Raw genomic sequence first — 27,569 nt, forward strand, 5'->3', positions numbered from 1 at the left:
AGTTGTTTGAAACAATGTTCGTAGCACTGCTTGGCCTACTGTGGCCTGTTGTGCCGTTAACACATCCACGCAGTAGTGTTTGGTAAACGTATGGAGGCGTAGACCATGTGGCTGCCTTACATATTTCAGTCATTGGAATATTTCCTAGAAAGGCCATGGTAGCACCTTTCTTTCTAGTCGAGTGTGCCTTTGGTGTAATAGGCAGTTCTCTTTTTGCTTTGCGATAGCAAGTTTGAATGCACTTAACTATCCATCTAGCAATGCCTTGTTTTGAAATTGGATTTCCTGTATGAGGTTTTTGGAAAGCAACAAATAACTGTTTTGTTTTCCGAATTTGTTTTGTTCTGTCAATGTAGTACATTAACGCTCTTTTGATGTCTAATGTATGTAGTGCTCTTTCAGCCACGGAATCTGGCTCTGGGAAGAACACTGGTAGTTCTACTGTTTGATTTAAGTGGAACGGTGATATGACTTTTGGTAAGAATTTAGGATTTGTTCGTAAGACTACTTTATGCTTGTGTATCTGAATAAATGGTTCTTGTATGGTAAATGCTTGTATCTCACTTACTCTTCTTAGAGATGTTATAGCAATTAGAAATGCAACTTTCCATGTTAAGTATTGCATTTCGCATGAGTGCATAGGTTCGAAAGGTGGACCCATAAGTCGAGTTAAGACAATGTTGAGGTTCCACGAAGGAACTGGTGGTGTTCTTGGTGGTATAATTCTCTTTAGGCCTTCCATAAACACTTTTATGACTGGTATCCTAAATAATGAAGTTGAGTGCGTAATTTGCAGATAAGCTGAAATTGCGGTAAGATGTTTTTTAATGGATGAAAAAGCTAGCTTGGACTTTTGCAAATGTAGCAAGTAGCTAACAATGTCTTTAGCAGATGTGTGTAATGGCTGGATTTGATTATTATGGCAATAATAAACAAATATTTTCCACTTATTTGCATAGCAGTGTCTAGTGGTTGGTTTCCTAGCTTGTTTTATGACCTCCATACATTCTTGTGCAAGGTCAAAGTGTCCGAATTCTAAGATTTCAGGAGCCAAATTGCTAGATTCAGCAAAGCTGGATTTGGGTGTCTGATCTGTTGTTTGTGTTGAGTTAACAGATCAGGTTTGTTTGGTAGTTTGACATGAGGCACTACTGAGAGGTCTAGTAGTGTTGTGCACCAAGGTTGTCTTGCCCAAGTTGGTGCTATTAGTATGAGTTTGAGTTTGTTTTGACTCAATTTGTTTACTAGATATGGAAGAAGTGGGAGGGGGGGAAAAGCGTATACAAATATCCCTGACCAACTCATCCATAACGCATTGCCCTGAGACTGATCCTGTGGGTATCTGGATGCGAAGTTTTGGCATTTTGCGTTTTCTTTTGTTGCAAATAGGTCTATTTGTGGTGTGCCCCATCTTTGAAAGTAAGTGTTTAGTATTTGGGGGTGAATCTCCCATTCGTGGATCTGTTGGTGATCCCGAGAGAGATTGTCTGCTAACTGATTCTGAATCCCTGGAAAAAATTGTGCTATTAGGCGAATGTGGTTGTGAATCGCCCAATGCCATATACTCTGTGCCAGGAGACACAACTGTGTTGAGTGTGTTCCTCCCTGTTTGTTGAGATAATACATAGTTGTCATGTTGTCTGTTTTGACAAGGATGTGTTTGTGGCTTATTATGGGTTGAAATGCTTTCAACGCTAGAAATACTGCTAGTAGTTCTAAGTGATTTATGTGAAACTGTCTTTGCTGAGTGTCCCATTGTCCCTGGATGCTGTGTTGATTGAGGTGTGCTCCCCACCCTATCATGGAGGCATCTGTTGTTATTACGTATTGAGGCACTGGGTCTTGGAAAGGCTGCCCTTGGTTTAAATTTATATTGTTCCACCATAGAAGCGAGGTGTATGTTTGGCGGTCTATCAACACTAGATCTAGAATTTGACCCTGTGCCTGTGACCATTGTGATGCTAGGCACTGTTGTAAGGGCCGCATGTGCAATCTGGCGTTTGGGACAATGGCTATGCATGAGGACATCATGCCTAGTAGTTTCAACACCATCTTGACCTGTATTTTTTATTTTGGATACATGGCCTGTATTACATTGTGAAATGCTTGTACCCTTTGTGGACTTGGAGTGGCAACCCCTTTAGTTGTGTTGATTGTTGCCCCTAAGTATTGCTGTGTTTGACACGGCTGAAGGTGTGACTTTGTGTAGTTGAGTGAGAAACCTAGTTTGTGGAGGGTTTCTATGACATACTTTGTGTGTTGTGAACACTGTTTTTGCGTGTTGGTTTTGATTAACCAATCATCTAGGTACGAGAACACGTGTATTTGCTGTCTTCTGATATGCGCAGCTACTACTGCCAGGCATTTTGTAAAAACTCTTGGCACAGTTGTTATCCCGAATGGCAACACTTTGAATTGATAATGTACCCCTTGGAATACAAACCTTAGGTACTTCCTGTGCAAAGGATGTATCGGTATATGGAAGTATGCATCCTTTAGGTCTAGTGTTGTCATGTAGTCTTGTTGTTTGAGCAATGGGATTACGTCTTGTAATGTCACCATGTGAAAGTGATCTGATTTGATGTAGGTATTTAACGTTCTGAGATCTAATATAGGCCTCAGTGTTTTGTCCTTTTTGGGTATGAGAAAGTACAGAGAGTAAACTCCTGTTCCTTTCTGTTGAATTGGTACTAATTCTATTGCTCCTTTTTGTAGCAATGCCTGGACCTCTAGTCGTAGAAGATCCATGTGTTGTTTTGACATATTGTGTGTTTTTGGTGGGACGTTTGGAGGGAATCTGAGAAATTCTATGCAATAACCATGCTGGATAATTGCAAGTACCCAAGTGTCTGTTGTTATCTCCTCCCAATGTTTGTAAAATTTGCTTAGTCTCCCCCCCACTGGTGTTATGTGCTGGGGATTTGTGACTTGGAAGTCACTGTTTGTTTTGAGGAGTTTTGGGACTCTGGAACTTCCCTCTATTCTTTTGGAATTGTCCCCATCTATATTGCCCCCGAAAACTTCCCCGCTGATATTGGCTTTGATAAGTGGGCCTTGTTTGAGAGGTTGTGGGTTCTGTAGTTTGTACTCGAAACCCCCCTCTAAACTGTGTTTTGCGAAATGTGCCTCTGCTCTGTGAGGAGTAGAGTGCGCCCATGGCTTTGGCCGTATCAGTGTCTTTTTTCAGTTTTTCGATGGCAGTGTCCACCTCCGGCCCAAACAACTGCTGTGCATTAAAAGGCATATTCAGCATGGCTTGTTGTATTTCCGGTTTGAATCCTGACGTACGCAACCATGCATGTCTCCTTATTGTTACTGCAGTATTTACTGTCCTTGCCGCTGTATCAGCTGCATCCATTGCTGACCGTATCTGATTGTTTGAGATACTTTGTCCTTCCTCCACCACTTGTTGTGCCCTTTTCTGGAACTCTTTGGGTAAGTGTTTGTAAAGGAATGGCTCCCTGTTGCAGTTACCCCCCACTTTTTGCCTGATACTGATGCTGACTTGACTGAGAAGTGTGCTGGGACCCTGCTAACCAGGCCCCAGCACCAGTGTTCTTTCACCTAAAATGTACTTTTGATTCCACAATTGACACACCCTGGCATCCAGATAAGTCCCTTGTAACTGGTACCTCTGGTACCAAGGGCCCTGATGCCAGGGAAGGTCTCTAAGGGCTACAGCATGTATTATGCCACCCTAGAGACCCCTCACTCAGCACAGACACACTGCTTACCAGCTTGTGTGTGCTAGTGAGAACAAAATTAGTAAGTCGACATGGCACTCCCCTCAGGGTGCCATGCCAGCCTCTCACTGCCTATGCAGTATAGATAAGACACCCCTCTAGCAGGCCTTACAGCCCTAAGGCAGGGTGCACTATACCATAGGTGAGGGTACCAGTGCATGAGCACTGTACCCCTACAGTGTCTAAGCAAAACCTTAGACATTGTAAGTGCAGGGTAGCCATAAGAGTATATGGTCTGGGAGTCTGTTTTACACGAACTCCACAGCACCATAATGGCTACACTGAAAACTGGGAAGTTTGGTATCAAACTTCTCAGCACAATAAATGCACACTGATGCCAGTGTACATTTTATTGTAAAATACACCACAGAGGGCACCTTAGAGGTGCTCCCTGAAACTTAACCGACTATCTGTGTAGGCTGACTGGTTCCAGCAGCCTGCCACACTAGAGACATGTTACTGGCTCCATGGGGAGAGTGCCTTTGTCACTCTGAGGCCAGTAACAAAGCCTGCACTGGGTGGAGATGCTAACACCTCCCCCAGGCAGGAGTTGTAACACCTGGCGGTGAGCCTCAAAGGCTCACCCCTTTGTCACAGCACAGCAGGGCACTCCAGCTTAGTGGAGTTGCCCGCCCCCTCCGGCCACGGCCCCCACTTTTGGCGGCAAGGCTGGAGGAAACAAAGAAAGTAACAAGGAGGAGTCACTGGCCAGTCAGGACAGCCCCTAAGGTGTCCTGAGCTGAGGTGACTAACTTTTAGAAATCCTCCATCTTGCAGATGGAGGATTCCCCCAATAGGATTAGGGATGTGACCCCCTCCCCTTGGGAGGAGGCACAAAGAGGGTGTACCCACCCTCAGGGCTAGTAGCCATTGGCTACTAACCCCCCAGACCTAAACACGCCCTTAAATTTAGTATTTTAAGGGCTCTCCCTGAACCTAGAAACTAGATTCCTGCAACAAGAAGGACTGCCTAGCTGAAAACCCCTGCAGAGGAAGACCAGAAGACAACAACTGCCTTGGCTCCAGAAACTCACTGGCCTGTCTCCTGCCTTCCAAAGAACTCTGCTCCAGCGACGCCTCCCAAAGGGACCAGCGACCTCTGAATCCTCTGAGGACTGCCCTGCTTCGACGACGACAAGAAACTCCAGAGGACAGCGGACCTGCTCCAAAAAGACTGCAACTTTATCCAAAGGAACAGCTTTAAAGAACCCTGCAATCTCCCCGCAAGAAGCGTGAGACTTGCAACACTGCACCCGGCGACCCCGACTCGGCTGGTGGAGAACCAACACCTCAGGGAGGACCCCCGGACTACTCTACGACTGAGTACCAAAACCTGTCACCCCGGAGCCCCCACAGCGCCGCCTGCAGAGGGAATCCCGAGGCTTCCCCTGACCGCAACTCTCTGAAACCTAAGTCCCGACGCCTGGAAAAGACCCTGCACCCGCAGCCCCCAGGACCTGAAGGACCGGACTTTCACTGCAGAAGTGACCCCCAGGAGTCCCTCTCCCTTGCCCAAGTGGAGGTTTCCCCGAGGAAGCCCCCCCCTTGCCTGCCTGCAGCGCTGAAGAGATCCCTTGATCTCTCATTGACTTCCATTGCGAACCCGACGCTTGTTCTAACACTGCACCTGGCCGCCCCCGCGCCGCTGAGGGTGAAATTTCTGTGTGGGCTTGTGTCCCCCCCGGTGCCCTACAAAACCCCCCTGGTCTGCCCTCCGAAGACGCGGGTACTTACCTGCTGGCAGACTGGAACCGGGGCACCCCCTTCTCTCCATTGAAGCCTATGCGTTTTGGGCACCACTTTGAACTCTGCACCTGACCGGCCCTGAGCTGCTGGTGTGGTAACTTTGGGGTTGCTCTGAACCCCCAACGGTGGGCTACCTTGGACCAAGAACTGAACCCTGTAAGTGTCGTACTTACCTGGTAAAACTAACAAAAACTTACCTCCCCCAGGAACTGTGAAAATTGCACTGTGTCCACTTTTAAAATAGCTATTTGTGAATAACTTGAAAAGTATACATGCAATTGAAATGATTCAAAGTTCCTAATGTACTTACCTGCAATACCTTTCAAACAAGATATTACATGTTAAATTTGAACCTGTGGTTCTTAAAATAAACTAAGAAAAGATATTTTTCTATACAAAACCTATTGGCTGGATTTGTCTCCGAGTGTGTGTACCTCATTTATTGTCTATGTGTATGTACAACAAATGCTTAACACTACTCCTTGGATAAGCCTACTGCTCGACCACACTACCACAAAATAGAGCATTAGTATTATCTCTTTTTACCACTATTTTACCTCTAAGGGGAACCCTTGGACTATGTGCATGCTATTCCTCACTTTGAAATAGCACATACAGAGCCAACTTCCTACAGTGTTCTATGAGATGTTGCATTTTGTCCCAATGAGCCCTATCATATCTTGCCAGAAGTGCTTGTGAATTGGCAATGCGCCATTGGTTTGCTGCATGTGCTGCAACCCTTTTCCCCACAGCGTCGAATTTGCGGCTCTCCTTGTCTGGAGGTGGTGCGTCTCCCGAGGTGTGAGAGTTTGCTCTCTTGCGAGCTGCCCCTACTACCACAGAGTCTGGTGTTAATTGCTGCGTGATATACACAGGGTCTGTAGGCGGTGGCTTGTACTTTTTATTCACCCTCGGAGTTATGGCCCTGCCCTTCACTGGTTCCTGAAACACCTGTTTGGAGCGTTTTAGCATTCCAGGTAGCATAGGTAAGGTCTGGTATTGGCTATGAGTGGAGGATAGTGTATTAAACAGAAAGTCATCCTCTATTGGTTCAGAATGCAAGGTGACATTATGAAAAACCGCTGCTCTTGAGACCACCTGCGTGTAGGATGTGCTGTCCTCAGGTGGCGACGGTCTCGCTGGGTAACAGTCCGGGCTGTTATCCGATACTGGCGCATCGTAAAGGTCCCATGCGTCGGGATCATCCTGACTCATTGCAGTATGAGTTGGGGATTGCATCAGTGGTGGAGTGACTACCGGTGATGTGTGCATTGATGGTGGTGGAGATGGTGGCGGAGTTGTTTGTCTTGCCACCTTTGCCTGTGGCTGCTTGTCCTTTTCCTGAAAGGCAAGTCTTCTTTTCATTTTAATTGGGGGAAGAGTGCTTATCTTCCCTGTGTCCTTTTGAATGTGGAGCCTCCTTTGTGTGTAGTCTGGCTCCATTGATTCTACTTCTTGTCCGAACTTATGTCCTTGCATTTGAGAGGACAATCCCTGTTCCTCTGTGTTGGAACCTGATTTCGGTTCCGAGGCTGGATGTTTCGGAATGGAAACCTTTTTGGTTGCCTTTTTCGGCTCCGAAGACAATTTCTTTATTTTCGGCGTCGTGATCTCTCGGTGCCGACCCATTTCGGTGCCGCTGTCTCGGTGCCGAACTTGCTCGGAGCCGCTGTCTTGGGCTCGAGATTGCTGTGTGCCGGTATCTCGATTGGAGTCGGATGACTTCGCCACAAGCGTGCCCTTTTTCGGTGCCGATGATCGGTCACCTATTTTCCGGGTTAAGCCATGGCCTGTTGGCGGTGGCGTCCCCTGGGCTTTTGTGGTCTTCTCGTGAGTTTTATGTTTCAACGTCTTACTCGCGGTTTTAGTAGTTTCTTCGGGATCGAGCTCATCCGAGTCCGACTCCTGGATGGAGCAGGTTTCTTCTTCCTCCTCCAAATGCCTTTGTCCTGTCGGCGCCGACGCCATTTGCAGTCTTCTCGCTCTTCGGTCTCTTAATGTCTTCCTCGACCGAAACGCCCGACAGGCTTCACAAGTATGTTCTCTGTGTTCTGGAGACAAACACAGGTTACAGACCAGGTGCTGATCTGTATACGGATACTTGTTGTGACATTTTGGGCAGAAGCGGAATGGGGTCTTTTCCATCAGGCTTGAAGAGACACATGGCCGGGCCGACCAGGCCCCGACGGGGGATCGAAAAACCCCAACGGGTCACCAGAGCTCTTTAAAAAAAAAAAAAACGGCGTCGATCTGTAATAACTAGCCCGGTGCCGAACGCAAACAATACCGTCGATTTTTCCGAGATTCTAACTAACTTTCCGAACCGAAACACGGAGCGAAAAGGAACACGTCCGAACCCGATGGCGGAAAAAAAACAATCTAAGATGGAGTCGACGCCCATGCGCAATGGAGCTGAAATGGGAGGAGTCCCTCGATCTCGTGACTCGAAAAGACTTCTTCGAAGAAAAACAACTTGTAACACTCCGAGCCCAACACTAGATGGCGGGATGTGCAAAGCATGTGTATCTGCAGCTACACATGCCATCGAACATACATCAGTCACCTATCACCTATGCAGACGGCAGGAAGAGTATCTCACTCACCTATCAGTGAAAGTAGAACTAAAACTAGCATTGAAAAACATTTACATGCCATATGTTCAACAGTAAAAGACTACAAAGTGCCCTTCAGGCAAGAGCCACATGCCCAGAAGGGGAAGGCTCAAGTCCACAAGTTGCACCTGCCCAGCAGAACACCAGGTCTTTAGGTCCCATTAAGTTGTGAAGGACAGGTGCGTCAAGGGAAACCTCCGACGAGTACAAACACCTAGCAAGCAAAGGAAGTGATGTGGCCTGAGAGGTGAAACAAACTAACAGGAACAAGTCACAGAATGTGCACGTGTGACAAGCATGGGTGGGAAACAAAAGGACACAGAGGCACAGTAAAAATAAATAAAAATAAAGAAACTCAAGCAGTGCTTAAACGTGAGGTTTTTAGAAACAACTAAAAGCTAGGCATTCCAGTTATTAACCAAGAGACAACTGAGATCCCTTGAGCAAAAACAGCTTCAACCTTTGACTGCTAGAGAGAAATTAAGACTTTTCTTTATACAGTTCACTGAACATTACCTGCCATTTCAAACAGATCTTCTTTGCTTTCACGCTCAAGGCTGCTTCCCATGACATGCTGTAATGCCTTCTGAAAGATAAAATAAAAAGCATACTGAATAATAAAGATCCAAGCCTGACCTGGCCTTACACTTGTTCTGTTCACTTGCTCAGTCAATTACCTTCAGGACACAAATGTCAATGGACACCCTAGCACTCCTAGCTCACCATTAAGGTGATAAGCAACTTCTCATTAAATACTGCAAATTGGCACTGCAATCCCTTTACTTTAGGCACCTCTAGCTCTGGTGAAACAGTTGACTGTGAGCACTTAGACCTCACAGTAGTCCACTTTTCCAGTCTGGTCTACAATTATCTTGTATAAAGTTATAGGGGACTCTCCCAACGCAAAGCAGTTAACAAGCACTCTGGGACACTGTTTTGTGGTCCTGGTCTCCAGGAATGTATGACTAAAAGGAACTAAAAGCAATTAAGTGACTATACAAGCGTTGCCAGTTGTATTTCAATGGAATCTACCTCAATCACAGACTACGTAACTGCAATGCAGAATAAAAAATAAGACAGAGATTTAAAGTCATCAATGATCATCATATTTTGTTATAGATACTCCCAATAAAGATCTATGGGTATGCAACACTAAGCAGAGGCACAAAACCTATATAAATAGAAGGATAATAAAAACAAAAAAAACAAAACAAAAAAAACTGCAAAACATTTTTGCTCTTGACTCCCAATCTGGGCCCAGCAAATTATGTTGTGGAGATGTCTGTATAAAAATGTTTGAAAAAGAATGACCTGAGGGAAAAGCCACTCTTAAAAGAAGATAACCCTAGGATGTTTGGGAACCGCCTGATGAAGGCACCACTGAATGATCCGGCAAGCACAAGACAGACAGCACCAGGGCCAACTAAAGCATCATGAGATCTCTGGCAGGCAAGGAGGATACAGGGAGACTGGGGTTGGAGGGAGGTGTTACCCAACGGTAAGGCAAGCAGAACATAAATGGAGCTCCGCACAGTTACAAGCAAAATAAAACTACACTTGAGCAAATAAATTAACGTGGGGCATGCCAAGCACAGAAGTAGCAAATTCCCCCCAAAACACAGTAAATTAGGGGAATCCCTTGTAACACAGCATTTAGCCCCCAAGAAACCAAGAGACTTGGAACTTCGGAAGGGTCTACCTGCGAGTGTAGACTGCAAACAGGAGGCAGTACAGAGATACACGTGGGGCCGAGAGCTCCTCCAAAAAAATCAAAACAAATGAAAAACTGAATTAGATGTTAGAGCACTGGAACAGAACTGTCGTACTAGATTAAAGCCAGAATACTACCTCCCAGCAGACTCAAACAATAACAAGCCAAAAATGCCCAAATCAATAAAGAAACTGAAGACTGTTTGATTTCCAAATATCTAATATCAGGTGTATAGGACCCTATCCGTAATGCAAGTGATGAAATGACCTCGCAATAATGGAACAGTTTGTCAAAGGACTATTTGAAGACCTGTTTAAACAAAGCTACAACTTGATCTAGAGAAACCTATATCTGAAAAACTAAGTGCGTTGTCAGCAGAACTGGTAAGGGCATTATCAGACACAAGGTCAGACATGCAATCTTTAAATGAAGGGCTCAATTCAGCATATATTCAACTTCAGGAAAGTGAGGCTGGGGAAATCAACAACTACACATCACAATGGCCCAATCAGAATAAGCATTGGCAAAGCAATAGGCCTTGCCTATGCAAGAGCTATTGGCTTTGCCAATGTGCTATAGCCATGCGGTACATCAATGTGCCTGCTGTTCAGCAGAGCTAAAGGTTTGTGGCAGAGTGAAGGGGTGCAGAATGTGGCGTGGAAGGTTGTGGAGTGGCGTAGAGGGTTGTAGTGTGTTGTAGAGGGAAGTATGCATGTGTGGTATCAAACTGCCATAATAGCCAACACATTTCCAATTAATATTACCATTACATTTGCACAGGCATACAGTTTTACTGATAAAACTATATTGCACTCAAACGATAATGTGTGGAAATGGCTTCACCAAGTGTAATGATTTGTTCGGATCCTTTTAAAATATGTTTCAGAATTTAAAAAAAATTGCTTTATTTGTGCTTTCCTAATTCTGATGTATTCAGAAATGTTTGCTCAGTTTATTTACATTTACACTGTGGTGTGTACTACAAAACCTCCTACAGCCTTTCCTCTCACATGGGTCCCCCAGCAGGATTCTTAGATAAATACTCTCATGCTGAAGTCAGAGAAAGAAAAGTAAACACCAACCTCCCTTGGAAGACGGAGCCTGACGTTTGACCTCAGTCTCTGAATGCACAGCAAATGCGACAGGATAAGAACAAAACTTTAAGGCATGTTTACAGAAAGCGTGCACTTGTGGAAGAATACAAGGAGCAATGGAGAACAGGTTTTGCTCCACGGGAGGGGCAAAGACATGTTGGGCAGCCTAAAACAAATACAGCCAGCAAACGGAAAGCAAGTAAACATGAGTTACAAACCACAAAGCCAATGGTAAGCAATGGACAGAATGTGTTCCCAGGTAAGCTTTTAGAATGTCCCCAAGATGTCTTTGGAAACCAGACAACTGTGGTGTCTGGTAGGCTTCAACTTAGAAACAGATTACGCAACTGCAGAATAGATGTTAAGACCTGGAAAATCAGTCCACAAGGGAAAACATTTACATTTGGAATTTAAAGTAAGGCACAGGATATAATATGTTCCTGAAAAAATCTTTAAGCCAATACTGTGGCAGCCAGACATCAGCATATCTAGTGCCCATAGTGTGGGGAAAAAAATCTTAGTGAACACAACTTGACCTTACGACACTGATGTGAAATTGCCAGGTTATTAAAAAAAAAAAAAAAAAAAAAAACACTAATGAGTATTCATTCAGCATTCCCAAACGATCTCAACTTCATATTGGGACCAGCCTGGCCGTCCTTTCAGATCACACCCTCCTGGCCTTCCCTCCCCTTCTGCCTGTATGGTTGAGGACCTGTTACTAGTAGTAAAATCTGGATCACCACTGGACCCTGTGCCTATGCACGTCCTTCGGCACGAGGCCGCTACTATTGTTCCCGTTCTGACAGAAGTCTTTAATCTCTCATTAGCCCTTGGGCCCATCCATCAGCAATGGAAACATGCAATAGTTAAGCCACTTCTCAAGAAACCCAACCTCGACCCCGTGAATTTAAACATACTTCAGGCCTATTTCCCGGTTACCCGGAGTCTCCAAATTACCGGAAAAACAGGTTAGTATCACTGTTACATCCTACTGAGATGACCTTTCGCCCTTTACACAGTACAGAAACTGCACTATTGGCGGTGCTCGAGAAGCTCAAATATTTTAGATCAGGGACACTCAACAGCTATTATCTTGCTTGACCTTAGCACGGCTTTTGACACCGTGGATCACTCCATCCTGTTGCAGAGGGTCTCTAGTGTTGATGTCATGGGTACAGCTTTTAATTGGATCACCTCCTTTTTGGAGAATCGGTCGTTCCAGGTCCAGGATCAGGCTTTCCTCTCCACCAGCTACCAGTCATGCGGCGGAGTGCCACAGGGCTCCTCTTAGAGCCCTACTTTATTCAACATCTATGGCTGAGATTTTTCAGGCTTATAGGCTGTCGCTGGTGTCTTATGCAGATGACACACAGCTGGTTATGTCAATCTTCCATGATGACAATCCTGGTCAGGTTCCTCTATACTCATGTCTCCAGGAGGTTGCCTTCTGGATGCCTAATTGTAAATTGAAGCTCAATGAGGATAAAACAGAGATTATTCTGTTGGGCAACAATTTGAACTACCCAATCTCAAGTACTCTGCCGGACTATCTTTGTGGTCTGCCAATAAAGAGCCTTGGCATATGGCTTGACATGGGTCTGACTAGGAGCCAACATGCCACGAAGCTTGCCACCAGCTGTTCTGGCATCCTGAAAATGTGGCCATTTTCTTCCTGCTATGGCTAGATGGATAGTCGTGCAGGCCCTGGTGCTAGCTCAGCTTGATTATGGAAATGCCTTGTTCTTAAGGTTCCTCTTATGTCACCAGGAAGCTGCAGATGGTACAAAATGCTGCTGCACGCATGCTGATGAATATTCCTAAACGTATGCCATTTTCCAAGGCCATGAGAGCCCTACATTGGTTCCCGGTGGTAAGACGCATTCAGTTCAAAACTTTTAGCATGATGCACAGGGTTGTTAATAACAAGGGCCCTGTTCTGCTCTGTTCTCCCGTCATTCCATATCTTTCTGAGAGATCTCTTCATTCATCCTCTGCCCACCTACTGAAGGTGCCCAGGGTCCGCACGGCGCAGCTGGGTGGTCAGTCCACCTGTCATCTGCCCCTATACTCTGGAACCTGCTGCCTTTGGAGCTGTGCCTTTTGGAGCACGAACTACCATTTCACAAAGCCCTGAAGACCTGGCTTTTTGACAGCTAATAGTGCCCCTTCATCTACCACTGTCTTAGGTAGCGCTTGGAGGCCTCTGGGTAGTCATGCGCTTTACAAGTACACAAGAATAGAATAAAATAGAATAAAGTACGAAACAATTGTTTAAAAAGCTAGGCAATCCAGTCTTATCCTGAATGAAGGCTCCTAAATTCTCTTATATCAAGACTTCGACTCCACAAGCTTCCATAGACATAAGGACTGAAACCTATTACTCATGTCTTAAATGATAAGTCAAATCAATGTTGCTGAGGCCACCAGATCACAGTACACTTTACCTGGAACGGTGCTGAAAGAAAAAGAAAAAGGGGCTGGAGACCTGCTGTGAAAGCTTAAGACCAGAGAACTCATCAACCAAAGAAAACACCCAAAATCCATCAAGAAGAGACCAAGAATAAACTTACAAAGGAAAGCTTAGCCTCAAGGGTGTACTTGCTAGGCCCAAACTGATAAGGTGCTTTACCCTCGCTAGGGGTCGACACAAATGGTTATTTCTACACAAAGATGTTACATACGCTTCTGTTCAGTTAATAAGGTAGGAATCGCAAAGGATGACTTTACTAACTAGGGGTATGTAGGAACTTTGTCTAACACAAAGCTACTACTCCCACCATTCATACTGACCTCAATATCAGGGACTTGACCTCCACTCAAACTAGAACTACATCAAACATCAGAACCAAGAAACCTATCAGAGATGAGAGGATCATATTAGGAAGAAAAATGTTCTACCTCGATCAGTTCTTTAAGAAAATGTGAACCCTTTCAGCCTGTTGTCTTGTGCTCCAAAGAAGAGATACATCATGAGAATTTAGCCAACAAGGGCAAACAGAAGCAAAGGGAAGCAGAAAAACAAGAGAATTTTAGATCCTTCTTTTTAAAACTATGCAGCAGAGATTCAGAAGTGGCCACAGATACTGAAGACGTTATCAAACATGGTGGGCTCTCTAAAATGCAACACTAGTGAGAGGAGACAAGCAACTCTGACACTACAGAGGTCCAGAGGGCAACAAAAAGAAAATGTCCCTTAACTAGACACTGGGAGGTGAAAGGTTCCCAGTCCCATTATGTGAAATATTGCTTCCGTACCAGTTAAAATATTTGGCCTCGTTCTTTAAGTAGACTTACTGGCACCTAGGCTTTCCACCCACCAGAATGTAGACATTGCACTTATGAACAAAGCAAGGAAAGATCCAGAAGATTACACAGCCTACCAGTTAATAGCAATACTCAATCTGGATATAACATTATTCACAAAAATCCTGGCAAATAGATTGTGTGCAAAAATGCCACACCAGGTGAATTCAGACCAGGAGGGGATTTATCAAAGACAGAAAGGGATGTGATAATGTGAGACTAGTAGTCCACCTGGTCATGAAAGGTAATTCCAAAAAATGCATTTGAAAGAATCAGCTAGGAACACATGGAAACACTTTTAAAGGTGAACAGGCAAGACTTAGAATGATGGGAGCAGATTATGGCCAATTACAAATGACCGTAGGTCAGTGTAAAAGTTAACAAGTTGGTCTCACGTAACCTTGCTTTACAGGGAGGAACGAGAAAAGTTGTGGTATTGCCTCTTCTCTTTGACTTGGTAACTGAGCCATTAGCGAGAGCAATTTGGTGACAGGAAGAAATTCAGGGAGTAGTGTTTGGTGAGTGGGGTTGAACAGGATAACCTTTTCCCATTCACAGACTATGTTCTACTCACATTAGCCAACCCAGTAAAATCAGTAAGTGGAGCCGGAGGTGGTGGAAGAGAAAAAAAAAAAAAAAAAAAAATCACAGAGTTTTGGAATAAACCAAGATGAATGTTAGATATTAAATGTAACTCTCAAGAGAGAAAGAGACGGATGCAGCACAGCAAACTGGCCTATACGTCCCTTAAGATGGGACCACAACTTGGTAAAAAAACCTGAGCCTACAGCCAACTAATGATATGGAGAGGGAGGAGCAGTGCTAACTGGCTGTGATAGACAGATCTTGCAATACATAGTATTGTTTGGAGATATATATATATATATATATCCCAGATTGCTGCATATTTTTAGCAGGGCCCTGTCCCGAAGGGAGAAAACAAATCTCTCCAGCAGGAGATGTCCTTTGTCAGGGCTGAAGGCAGGGCCAAAATACTAAAAGCATTATGTGAGATAAAAAGGGTTGGCATGTCCGCATATTGTCACATACTATAGGGCAGTTCACCTAAGAGTAATTGTTAAATGGACCACGATTGAGACAGAAATTGATTCTTACTGATTAGGCCACAGGAAGAAGAAATCTGTGGAATCTTCTCTTGCTGCCAAAATGGCAGAAACTGTGTAGCACTTACAAAGCCACATAAGTTAAGACAGCCATTGACATTTTGGACTTTATTAAACAAAAAAAAACATGCAGGGAGCTGGACGCCACACCCATCCTCTTCTACCTCCCACAACAACCAAATATTAACTAGGAGAGAGTGTTGTATACTGTCAGATAAGTTCACCCATGGGAGGGATTTCAAAGGATATTCTCTATAAAGTCCTTTGGGAATATGTGCTGGCACGGGTTATGCTGAACCCACAACCAGATCAGATTCACCTAGAACGCAACCACAGTATGTGATCGACATTCCAGCAAATGAGGAGCCTGACAACAGATGTGCTCACTGGTGTACATTTCTTCAAAGATAAAGAAGCCACCCTACAAGCCGCTCAATGACAGAAACCGATGCCCCTCAGACATGACACTGTTCCCATTTCAAGACATCTCTCTGCTAGCACTAGCGAAATAACGTGAGGTTCGCACAAATCACCTTGTATTCCTTGCAGATGGAGGGTCCCCTTTCAATTACTGTTTACCCTCAATGGCACACAGTGACCAAAGCAATAACCATTCTAGCTCTTGCAGACATGTAAGGAGCCCCCAATGTCACTACTTTGTCTCCCAAAGCAGAAGCACAAGGCGTGTGGGGTACAGGAACACAAATAAAGCACACAAGGAACAGAAAAGGTTGTGACAACTAGGAGACAAGGACAGACTAGCCACTTCAGAGGTTGACTGAATACTCCGTTCAAGCAAAACCTTTGATACGTCAGTTTTAAGGACATCACTGGCCTGTTTGCAAACTTCCTTATACTAGAAGCTTCACCAAACCCTTTGAGCCTCAAGATGCCATCATCGCCAACTCATTAACAACTCATACCCAGTCCCCCAGTCAATCACGATACACACACACCGCACCAGCTTCACAGTAAAGAAGTCTTCAGGCAAGGGCTCCCCTCCTATGACCAGAGCTGGTTTTTGGCTAATGGGCTGCAACTGAGTTTGTAAGGTGCGTTTGATTACATCTATTGTCCTGATGTTTACAAACCAAGATATAGAAGACAAATGGAGGGAACAACAAGGGGACAGAGACTACACATACCTTTTATTCTATACATGTATCAACCTATCCCTCACCTCCTTAGTTCTTTGAACCCAGACTGTCAAACAGATAAAGGTCCCAAGAATTTTACTGACCATGCCATTGTATGGATGATTCTCACACAACAACTGGAAGACTGGGGAAAAAAGGGGAAGACTGAGCTAGAAAAGGAACTGTGTCACTTAGAGGCCCAACATAAACAGGACTCTGTATAGACAGAGCGTTACATAAAGTATGCAGCAAACTAGGGTGACTCCAAAAAAAAGAGAAGGGCAACAAGGCAGACAGGCTAATAGCCTACAAGCTTAAGAAAGTATACACCAGCAACCACATCCACAAAATATGGGGTACAAAAAGCACATTATATACAGGTACTTAGCCCATACTGGACTGCTTCCCCCCCTACTATATATAAATGGAGAAAAAAATAAACCTTATCAAGGATAACCTTTCACTGCACAAACAAGAGACTTATTTTGCCACATACCACTGCACGCTGGGACGCATGGACCTCTTTCCCCAAGAGGACATCTCCACAGAGTAGGTCAAAGTAGCTATTAGCAAATTACCTAGCTGAAAAGCCCTAGGCCCAGATAGATTTTCAGCTTCCTTTTCTTAAGGCATTTGCCACTCTTGTAGCAACACCACTGGCAGCAGTATACAATGACATACTCATAAGGAATCGTCAGACTCTGTTTAAGGCCCAAGATTCACTTTACTGTTAAAACTCAGAAAAAAACCAACACCATGCACATCGTATAAACCAATCGCACTCAACTCTGATGTGAAAATTGTTGCTTCCATATTAGTCTACCTACTCCACATGATAAGGTAGCGTCTAATTTTACCACAACAAGAAGGCTTTTCAGAAACACCATACCAAAGACAATGCTAGACTTCCCCACATGCTAATTTAGGCCACAAAAAAGGTCAATAGACAGATGGCCTTTTTCGAGCACATGTGTAGAAAGGCTTCAATAGGGTCAATTGGCCTTCTATCACACACTCCTAGACAAGATCTCAGTGGACCAGAAAATGAAGTACATCATCCTGGCCAATTACCAAAAGCGAATAACTGCAATGAAAGTTAACGGCAAGCACTCCTCTGACCTACTCATCACCAGGGGTACCAGAAAGGGACATCCCGTGTCCCCACTAATATTCTAACAAGAGACCCCATTATCCAGAGTGTGCAAAATAATAAGTGTATCAAAGGGTTTCTGGTGGGCACACAAGAATGTAAACAAGCAAATGAACCGCAGACCTCTATTCCAGTAATAAAATAAGAATTAGTGTGCTTTACTGAAACATCAGGCTTCATTGTTAAGTACACAAAATCTTGCTAAATGGGAATAGCGGTTGATAACTAAATACCCAAGCAACCCTTGATCAAAACTGCTTCACATGGGCACAAGAGTCAATATGAAATCTTGGAATCGACTACCAAGCACCACACCAAATCTATGCTAGGGTAAAGATTCCCTTTATTGGAAGCCTTATGCAAGCATCTATATCGCTGCAGCAAGCTGGTGATCTCCCGGTTAGGTCGAATGACCTCTGGGAAGATTACGTTTTTTATGTGGTGGAAATTCTACCGACTAATTTCCCAAATTGGCCAAGGATCAAATCCAAATACATTCATATGGAAAGATCCTGCTCCTAAAGTCCCTATGTAAAAATATTATAAAAAGCCAGCAAAGGGTAGCATTCATACTATGGCTACCACAGAAAGATTGGTCTGGAAAGCAGCATGTGCCGAATACAACCCTCAAGCTGTTAAATTACTAGCAGTAAATGGCCTGTGAAACTGGACCCACAACAATTCCATTCCCATTAACCCACATAATCTCCAATCCCAAAATGGAATGAGGGTAATCCCCCTTCCAAGGAAGACCCTTATTCAGACAATGAACTACACTCCTGAGAGGAGTTACAGGCAGACTGGCTTCTGAGAAAAGGAAACAAAAAATACATTAATCTGTTATTCACACAAATACAATGCATACAAGTTACTGATTCAGTGGTATCTGTCCCCTACACACCTGAATGCAATGTTCTGCGGCCCAAAATCTTGTTGGAAAAACTGTAGCAAAAGGGGCACCTTCTTTCGCATGATTCATTGAGGCATACTGGGTAGAAATCCTGTCACACCTCAGACAAATATTGGGAATCACAGTCCCCTTAAACCCTGTAACGATACTACAAAGGGGCCCTGGAGAGAACAGCGAACACCCCATAACACCACCAAGAGGCAAAGACATCAACAACTACTGGTAGCTGCACATTTAGCATTGTCCCAGGCATGGGAACAAATGGTTACTCCTCCCATATATGCATGATGAGAAAAAAATACAGTTGTTTTATACTCTAAAAATTGACAGCCACATTGCACAAGGGAATGGACGAATTCAAAGCCCCCTGGCTACCCTCCAGGGCTTTTATGAAACAGAACAGATCATTGGTAGCCACCCACACTTGTGCAACCGAACTGATTAGGAAGGCAGGCTCAATAGGATGCTTTCAACATCAGATGACTCTTCAGACCATGACAGTCCCCTTGAACAACTTAAAGATGTTGATATGTAACCTCCCGTGCACTGATTATGCCTATTTGTGGGATGTGTCCCTCAAATGTGTGATTGTATTAACCAGGGAAAAGTTGAAAAAAGTGGTTAAAACAAATCATCAGGGTTAGGCAAAGACAAATCTAAGAAGGTTTGCAAACAAACAGTGTAGGCTCACCAGGAATAACAATTACTACCTTACATTGTTACTCAAAACAGATAAAGGCCTGCTGATGCGAGTCAGCTACTGGCCTATTTTGATTAGCTCGGACATGAAGATCATGGCCAAAGTATAAGCCCAAGAAAAGTAACTCCCTGCCTAGGTTACTATTCACAAGTGTTTTTGTCCTCGGCGGCTCACACAGGAACCACTTTCATACTCTTCTTCAACATTTGTGAGAAATATAATGACCAAGATGACAAATCAGCAATGTTGTTTGACGCTAAAAAAGCCATTTGAGAGAGATATGTGGGGATACTTGCATCAACCATGGATCAAGCATAAATGGAGTGAGGCCCCATTGACCTAGATTAATGGCTATACAAAGCACTCTTAGCCAGAGTAAACTATTATGGATTTGGGTCTGAACAGTTTACTATTCCTAAAGGAACACATCACAGCTGCCACTCTGCTGCTTTTTTCTGACTTTGAAACTTTTGGTGGCTGTCATCAGGTAATATAAACTTATTTATGGCATCCCAACACAACCAGTCTTGATAAAGTTGATGTTATGCACAGACCATATACTACTGATGATACTGAAACTTGACTCCTCTACACAATGCCGTAGTCGCTCTAGTGCCCCTTTGCTCTGCCACCTTGGGCTATAAGTCTAAGTGGTCCAAGAGCAAAGCTCAGCGCAGGTTTAGCACACAACCAAATCATTGACAATCTGTTACATGTGGGCAACAAAAAACATGGAATACCTAATAGTTAATGTTACCTATATGATCCAAGGTAATCCAACCCCACTTCTAGAGAATAATACCGCTGATTGTGCAAGCTGGAGCGAGCTTCATCTCTCCTTATGTTGCAAGAGTACCAACTGTTAAAATGGTAGCTCCATCTAGGTTTAATTTTGCAGCTCTACAGGGACTCTATTAGTCCTTGCTACAAACATTAAACAGGCTTGTACAAGAATGTGTGTGGGATGGTAATAAACAGAGAGCTCGTCAAAACAGCATGCGAGCAGGACCTCAGGTGGCGTGAGACTTCACCACATCACACCTATTTACGAGGTCCATGATCTCTTGAAGATATTTCAAGTTTTAACTCACTTGTGAAATGCTTGAGCTGGACAGAATAGAGAAGGAAAGGTTAGATTATCTCATCTCTTTCGTAGAGACATACAGTAAAGAGCAGACAAACTGCCACTGGAAGCCGATAACCCAGTACATCTTTCTAACAGTACATCTTTCTACCAGTACATCTTTCTCTGTAACTTCTGTGGTGAATACGAACAAGGGGACTATGATATTAAGAATGGCGTATGGTCTGCAGTGCACTCTACACCCAGTGTGAAAGAACTGGGAAGCCATTAATGTCTCCTGAGAAATTTGTGTTACACTTTCTGCTTTCTTTCGAGTTTTAACATTCTACTGATGAATCAAAAGAGACGGCTAGACACATTGCTGGCTGTGGCAAAGTTATATACCTTGGAAGGAAAGCTCACATGACACTAACTTATGGAAAGCGGCTTTCTGATATGATGGTACAGACTACAAAGGAGACTAATTTGTAGATTAAATGACAAAGCCCACATTTTTGAGAATGCCTGGGAAAATGTCTAGAAGGGGTACAACTCCTGGAGAATGATGTGGACTACACAGGTCAGGCCACTGGATATGGTGGCAAGTATATCCTATCCGCATCATATAATACGGTAAAGCAATACATGGATATTTTCCTAGGGGGACAGCTTCTCTTGCTAAGAACATTTTATACTTTTTAATTTGTCCCTGCACCTTTGAACCATTTATAATCCTGAAGTTATTAGCTAGTGACTTTTAGCTGTCATATCATTGCTGAATACCACTGGCCACATAGAATGTCTCACTAAACCATTGTCTACTTTTTTTCTACCATTTGCTGGTTCACTGTCTCGAGTGGCTGTTACTACAGTCCCATACATTTGATGTTTAGCACTTTTTTGCGATATTGTGATAATACGGATCTAAAATATATTAAGAAGAAAGAAAAAAAAAAGAAACCAACCCTACAGGGAGTAGGTGATTTATGAGAACAATAATAATGGATGCAAAAAAAGTGGAACAGATTCTGGAGGTGCTGGGTAATGGTGCAGAAATGGGGGATTGCATTTGTATCACTGTAGGAAGTTGGCTCTGTATGCACTATTTCAAAGTAAGGAATAGTATGCACAGAGTCCAAGGGTTCCCCTTAGAGGTAAGATAGTGGCAAAAAGAGATAATACTAATGCTCTATTTTGTGGTAGTGTGGTCGAGCAGTAGGCTTATCAAAGGAGTAGTGTTAAGCATTTGTTGTACATACACACAGGCAATAAATGAGGAACACACACTCAGAGACAAATCCAGCCAATAGGTTTTGTTATAGAAAAATATCTTTTCTTAGTTTATTTTAAGAACCACAGGTTCAAATTCTACATGTAATATCTCATTTGAAAGGTATTGCAGGTAAGTACTTTAGGAACTTTGAATCATTTCATTAGCATGTATACTTTTTACATAAAACACAATAAGCTGTTTTAAAAGTGGACACTTAGTGCAATTTTCACAGTTCCAGGGGGAGGTAAGTTTTTGTTAGTTTTGTCAGGTAAGTAAATCACTTACAAGTCTCAGGTTTGGGTCCAAGGTAGCTCACCGTTGGGGGTTCAGAGCAACCCCAAAGTTACCACACCAGCAGCTCAGGGCCGGTCAGGTGCAGAGGTCAAAGAGGTGCCCAAAACACATAGGCTTCAATGGAGAGAGGGGGGTGCCCCGGTTCCAGTCTGCCAGCAGGTAAGTACCCGCGTCTTCGGAGGGCAGACCAGGGGGGTTTTGTAGGGCACCGGGGGGGACACAAGTCCACACAAAAAGTACACCCTCAGCGGCACTGGGGCGGCCGGGTGCAGTGTAGAAACAAGCGTCGGGTTTTCAATGGAAATCAATGAGAGATAAAGGGATCTCTTCAGCGTTGCAGGCAGGCACGGGGGGGCTCCTCGGGGTAGCCACCACCTGGGCAAGGGAGAGGGCTTCCTGGGGGTCACTCCTGCACAGGAGTTCCGTTCCTTTAGGTGCTGGGGGCTGCGGGTGCAGGGTATTTTCCAGCCGTCTGGACTTTAGGTTCAGGCAGTCGCGGTCAGGGGGAGCCTCGGGATTCCCTCTGCAGGCGTCGCTGTGGGGGCTCAGGGGGGACAACTTTGGTTACTCACGGTCTCGGAGTCGCCGGAGGGTCCTCCCTGAGGTGTTGGTTCTCCACCAGTCGAGTCGGGGTCGCCGGGTGCAGTGTTGCAAGTCTCACGCTTCTTGCGGGGAGTTGCAGGGGTCTTTAAATCTGCTCCTTGAAACAAAGTTGCAGTTCTTTTGGAGCAGTGCCGCTGTCCTCGGGAGTTTCTTGGTCTCTTGGAAGCAGGGCAGTCCTCTGAGGATTCAGAGGTCGCTGGTCCTGGAGAAAGCGTAGCTGGAGCAGGGTTCTTTAGAAGGCAGGAGACAGGCCGGTAGGACTGGGGCCAAAGCAGTTGGTGTCTTCTTTCTTCTTCTGCAGGGGTTTTCAGCTCAGCAGTCTTCTTCTTCGGTAAGTTGCAAGAATCTAAATTCTTAGGTTCAGGGGAGCCCTTAAATACTAAATTTAAGGGCGTGTTTAGGTCTGGGGGGTTAGTAGCCAATGGCTACTAGTCCTGAGGGTGGGTACACCCTCTTTGTGCCTCCTCCCAAGGGGAGGGGGTCACATCCCTAATCCTATTGGGGGAATCCTCCATCTGCAAGATGGAGGATTTCTAAAAGTTAGAGTCACTTCAGCTCAGGGCACCTTAGGGGCTGTCCTGACTGGTCAGTGACTCCTCCTTGTTGTTCTCATTATTTTCTCCGGCCTTGCCGCCAAAAGTGGGGGCCGTGGCCGGAGGGGGCGGGCAACTCCACTAGCTGGAGTGTCCTGCGGTGCTGTGACAAAGGGGTGAGCCTTTGAGGCTCACCGCCAGGTGTTACAGCTCCTGCCTGGGGGAGGTGTTAGCATCTCCACCCAGTGCAGGCTTTGTTACTGGCCTCAGAGTGACAAAGGCACTCTCCCCATGGGGCCAGCAACATGTCTCGGTTGTGGCAGGCTGCTGGAACCAGTCAGCCTACACAGATAGTCGGTTAAGGTTTCAGGGGGCACCTCTAAGGTGCCCTCTGTGGTGTATTTTACAATAAAATGTACACTGGCATCAGTGTGCATTTATTGTGCTGAGAAGTTTGATACCAAACTTCCCAGTTTTCAGTGTAGCCATTATGGTGCTGTGGAGTTCGTGTAGAACAGACTCCCAGACCATATACTCTTATGGCTACCCTGCACTTACAATGTCTAAGGTATTGCTTAGACACTGTAGGGGCACAGTGCTCATGCACTGGTGCCCTCACCTATGGTATAGTGCACCCTGCCTTAGGGCTGTAAGGCCTACTAGAGGGGTGACTTATCTATACCTGCATAGGCAGTGAGAGGCTGGCATGGCACCCTGAGGGGAGTGCCATGTCGACTTACTCGTTTTGTTCTCACCAGCACACACAAGCTGGCAAGCAGGGTGTCTGTGCTGAGTGAGGGGTCTCCAGGGTGGCATAAGACATGCTGCAACCCTTAGAGACCTTCCTTGGCATCAGGGCCCTTGGTACCAGGGGTACCACTTACAAGGGACTTATATGGATGCCAGGGTGTGCCAATTGTGGAATCACAAGTACAGGTTAGGGAAAGAACACTGGTGCTGGGGCCTGGTTAGCAGGCCTCAGCACACTTTCAATTCAAAACATAGCATCAGCAAAGGCAAAAAGTCAGGGGGTAACCATGCCAAGGAGGCATTTCCTTACAATCACAGTATATTATAATGGTGGTAGTGTAAAGTAGGAATAAGTGGAAAACAAATGGAATAGGGTGATGTCTGGTACTGATCCCATAATAAATGACTGGGAACAAATTAAGATAGAAGTTAGTCTAAGTTGGCTGCAAGATGACGGTCGGGTTTTAGGACAGCTCTGGTGGGTCACTCATGATCCTTTTAACACCCGCTGCTATCTGCACTACTGCACCGTCATTTCTCCCAAATGTGAGTTCGCCAGAAGCCGCAGCACACAACGAGCTGCAGGACAATGAGTTTGCCCTGAGGGATGCCCGTCACAGTCAGACTTTTTTTGGGCCTGTACGGCATTCATTGCGGCTGGGAGGCGGCGTGCAGATTCCCTCCTTCCCATCCGGGGCCACGCCGGATCATGGAGACCACAGCGGCGCCCAAAAAGCAGGTCACCGGCCCTGGAGGCAAAAGGATTGCTGTGCAGTAGGGCCTGCCTCCACTGACGCTGCATGGAGAGACCGCACACATACCCCTTTATGGAGCCTGACATCAGGTGCTGTGGCCACTCCGCAGTGTGCGCGGCTGGCTGTGACCTTCGAGGCAGTCAGCACGGCGCACCAAGCCTGTGGTGGCACCAATTGTGAACTTTAGAGATAAGGAGGTCCTGCAACAGGTGTCAAAACACATGAGCTCCACTCCGCTATGAGAATGCCCACATCTTTATTTTACCAGATTATACATTATCTGTGCAACGCCGCAGAGCTTCCTTTTTAAGGGGTCAAGTGCCAACTACGACAGGCCAGACTGAATTACTCATTGCTCTTCCCAGCTAAGCGTAAAGTAATGGTAGTAGCAGGAGCTACTTATTTACAGAAACATCAGATGCATCTGACTGGGTAAAGCAGTGCCACTATGAATCCTCTGCTCCATCATCACCATCACGGCGATCACACCTGGCACAATGTAAGCTTTGACCTAGACATACGGCATGGCAAACCCTAGGCCCCTAAACTCCGGGAGCACCTACCCTGGAACAAGCAAGAGAAGAACAGACACAGGCCTTGTCTGCCACAAGCACGATGTGGACGAACCAGCGGCCCTCACTGCCCCAGAGTCCAAAAATCAGAACCTCAGGCATGGAGTCTCTTCATTCCACAAGTCTTGACAATACATCCTGAGGTAACACCACAGACGGTTGACAGCTGAATGTGATGGATGGTTTGAGACCTGATATGACCTGAAGGTGCCTGCAGAAGGAAGAGAGTCCAGAGTGGACTTGCTTGCAGACACTGTCTTCATTAATGCTTTGCTTTTGGTAAACACTGAGAAGACATGAGTATCCCACATCAGTGTACTATCATCAAGCCATGATCCCAGCCCAGAACCGACACAAGCCTTTATGAATCTGGCTTAGCCCCCGTCCTGTTCTACCCTACATAATGTTAGGAGAACCCAACATATGGGATTACTTGTTCACTGTTTGGGCTACCTCGCTTTTTTTGGGGCGGCCCTTGGAAGGGAGTTGAAAGTTTTGCAGTTTGTGAAGTCATGCGCAGGATACTCTTTAGTTTTCTCTCACGAGACCCATTAGCAGCAGTCCACTCTGATTGCTAAGCTGACAAAGGAAGAGAGCTCATGTAGAAAGAGTGGGACAGAGCACTTTTATACCCTAAAAAGCTGACTAGAAATGCTACATTTGAATACATACAGCATAACATTTTACACAGAGTATGTCTGACGCCTAAAACACCACATCAGATGTTTGGTCCTCCCACCAATTGCCCACACTGCCACCAAGCCGAGGCAGACATGACACAAATGTTTTGGCGCTGTCCAGCAGCCACTGGGTTGTGGATTGCGGTTTCAGAAGCAATGACGGAGGTGATCGGTCGTCCAAACCTCTGTACGATAGAGGGCTTGTTACTAGGATTATTCAAACGTTGCCTACTGCAATAGCTGTGAATCGTTTCACTACTAATGGTTTGCAGACTCATTGGCATTAATTGGAAAGCTCAGGTATTGCTAAACGTTAGGCATTGGTGCGCGGCAATGCTAAAATGAGGTAAAGTAGAGGCAGTGGCACTGTGGCGTGAGGAAGTTTGCTGTTTGCGCCTATTCCCCTTAGCAGGTGACTGAGAAACACTATTGCAGGCCCTCCATACATACAAAGAAGAACTAGTTGATTGAACACAGGTACACAATGTCAACCACACTCGGATCCCTGAAAACCTGTGCTTGCTAGGTCTCTCCTTCCCCCTCACCTATGTAAGCTACAGAGACCACCCCACCCTGTGCATATACCATGTCAATCCCCGAAAAACATATTGTTCTACCACCAACTATATTGTCTCCGCAACATGTGCAGCAACATGCTGCATACTGATAGGAGATTTGCAACCGTTCTGAGAGATGCCTAATGCTGGAGCAATGCCTAACGTGTTGGTACCACTGCATCACTAGTTAATACATTATTTATTAATGTTTGGTTGTAAGCACTGAACCAAATGACTCCTGTTATTATAATTCTGTAAATACAGCAGTAGAGATATGTATGTACATTCTTCTTGTAAGGAAATGCCTCCTTGGCATGGTTACCTCCTGACTTTTTGCCGTTGTGATGCTATGTTTTGAATTGAAAGTGTGCTGAGGCCTGCTAACCAGGCCCCAGCACCAGTGTTCTTTCCCTAACCTGTACTTTTGTTTTCACAATTGGCACGCCCCGGCATCCAGGTAAGTCCCTTGTAACTGGTACCCCTGGTACCAAGGGCCCTGGTGCCAGGGAAGGTCTCTAAGGGCTGCAGCATATCTTATGCCACCCTTGGGACCCCTCACTCAGCAAAGACACACTGCTTGCCAGCTTGTGTGTGCTGGTGAGGACAAAACGAGTAAGTCAACATGGCACTCCCCTCAGGGTGCCATGCCAACCTCACACTGCCTATGCAGTATAGATAAGTCACCCCTCTAGCAGGCCTTACAGCCCTAAGGCAGGGTGCACTATACTATAGGTGAGGGCACCAGTGCATGAGCACTGTGCCCCTACAGTGTCTAAGCAAAACCTTAGACATTGTAAGTGCAGGGTAGCCATAAGAGTATAAGGTCTGGGAGTCTGTCAAACACGAACTCCACAGCACCATAATGGCTACACTGAAAACTGGGAAGTTTGGTATCAAACTTCTCAGCACAATAAATGCACACTGATGCCAGTGTACATTTTATTGTAAAATACACCCCAGAAGGCACCTTAGAGGTGCCCCCTGAAACCTTAACCAACTACCCGTGTAGGCTGACTGGTTTTAGCAGCCTGCCACACTCGAGACATGTTGCTGGCCACATGGGGAGAGTGCCTTTGTCACTCTGTGGCTAATAACAAAGCCTGCCCTGGGTGGAGATGCTATCACCTCCCCCAGGCAGGAGCTGTAACACAGTATCCCACTAGCTGGCAGAATTACAGAAATATAAAGAGACAGAAGTTTCAAAAGGATTCCGACAAGCGAAGGAGACACTGCAAAGTGCTCAATATGCAGAACTGA

General features: G+C 45.2%; 1 protein-coding gene across 1 annotated transcript in view; it reads right to left on the reverse strand.

Annotated features, from left to right (window-relative positions):
- Positions 1-27,569, reverse strand: part of SCAF1 (SR-related CTD associated factor 1) — a 210,647-nt gene that overhangs the window by 145,224 nt on the left and 37,854 nt on the right. The window contains exon 3 of the mRNA XM_069200969.1: positions 8,618-8,687. Within this exon, the coding sequence (XP_069057070.1) occupies positions 8,618-8,687 (70 nt within the window). The remainder of the gene's footprint in view (positions 1-8,617; positions 8,688-27,569) is intronic.

This window comes from Pleurodeles waltl, chromosome 7 (assembly GCF_031143425.1).
Source record: "Pleurodeles waltl isolate 20211129_DDA chromosome 7, aPleWal1.hap1.20221129, whole genome shotgun sequence".
Classification (NCBI taxonomy): Eukaryota; Metazoa; Chordata; class Amphibia; order Caudata; family Salamandridae; genus Pleurodeles; species Pleurodeles waltl.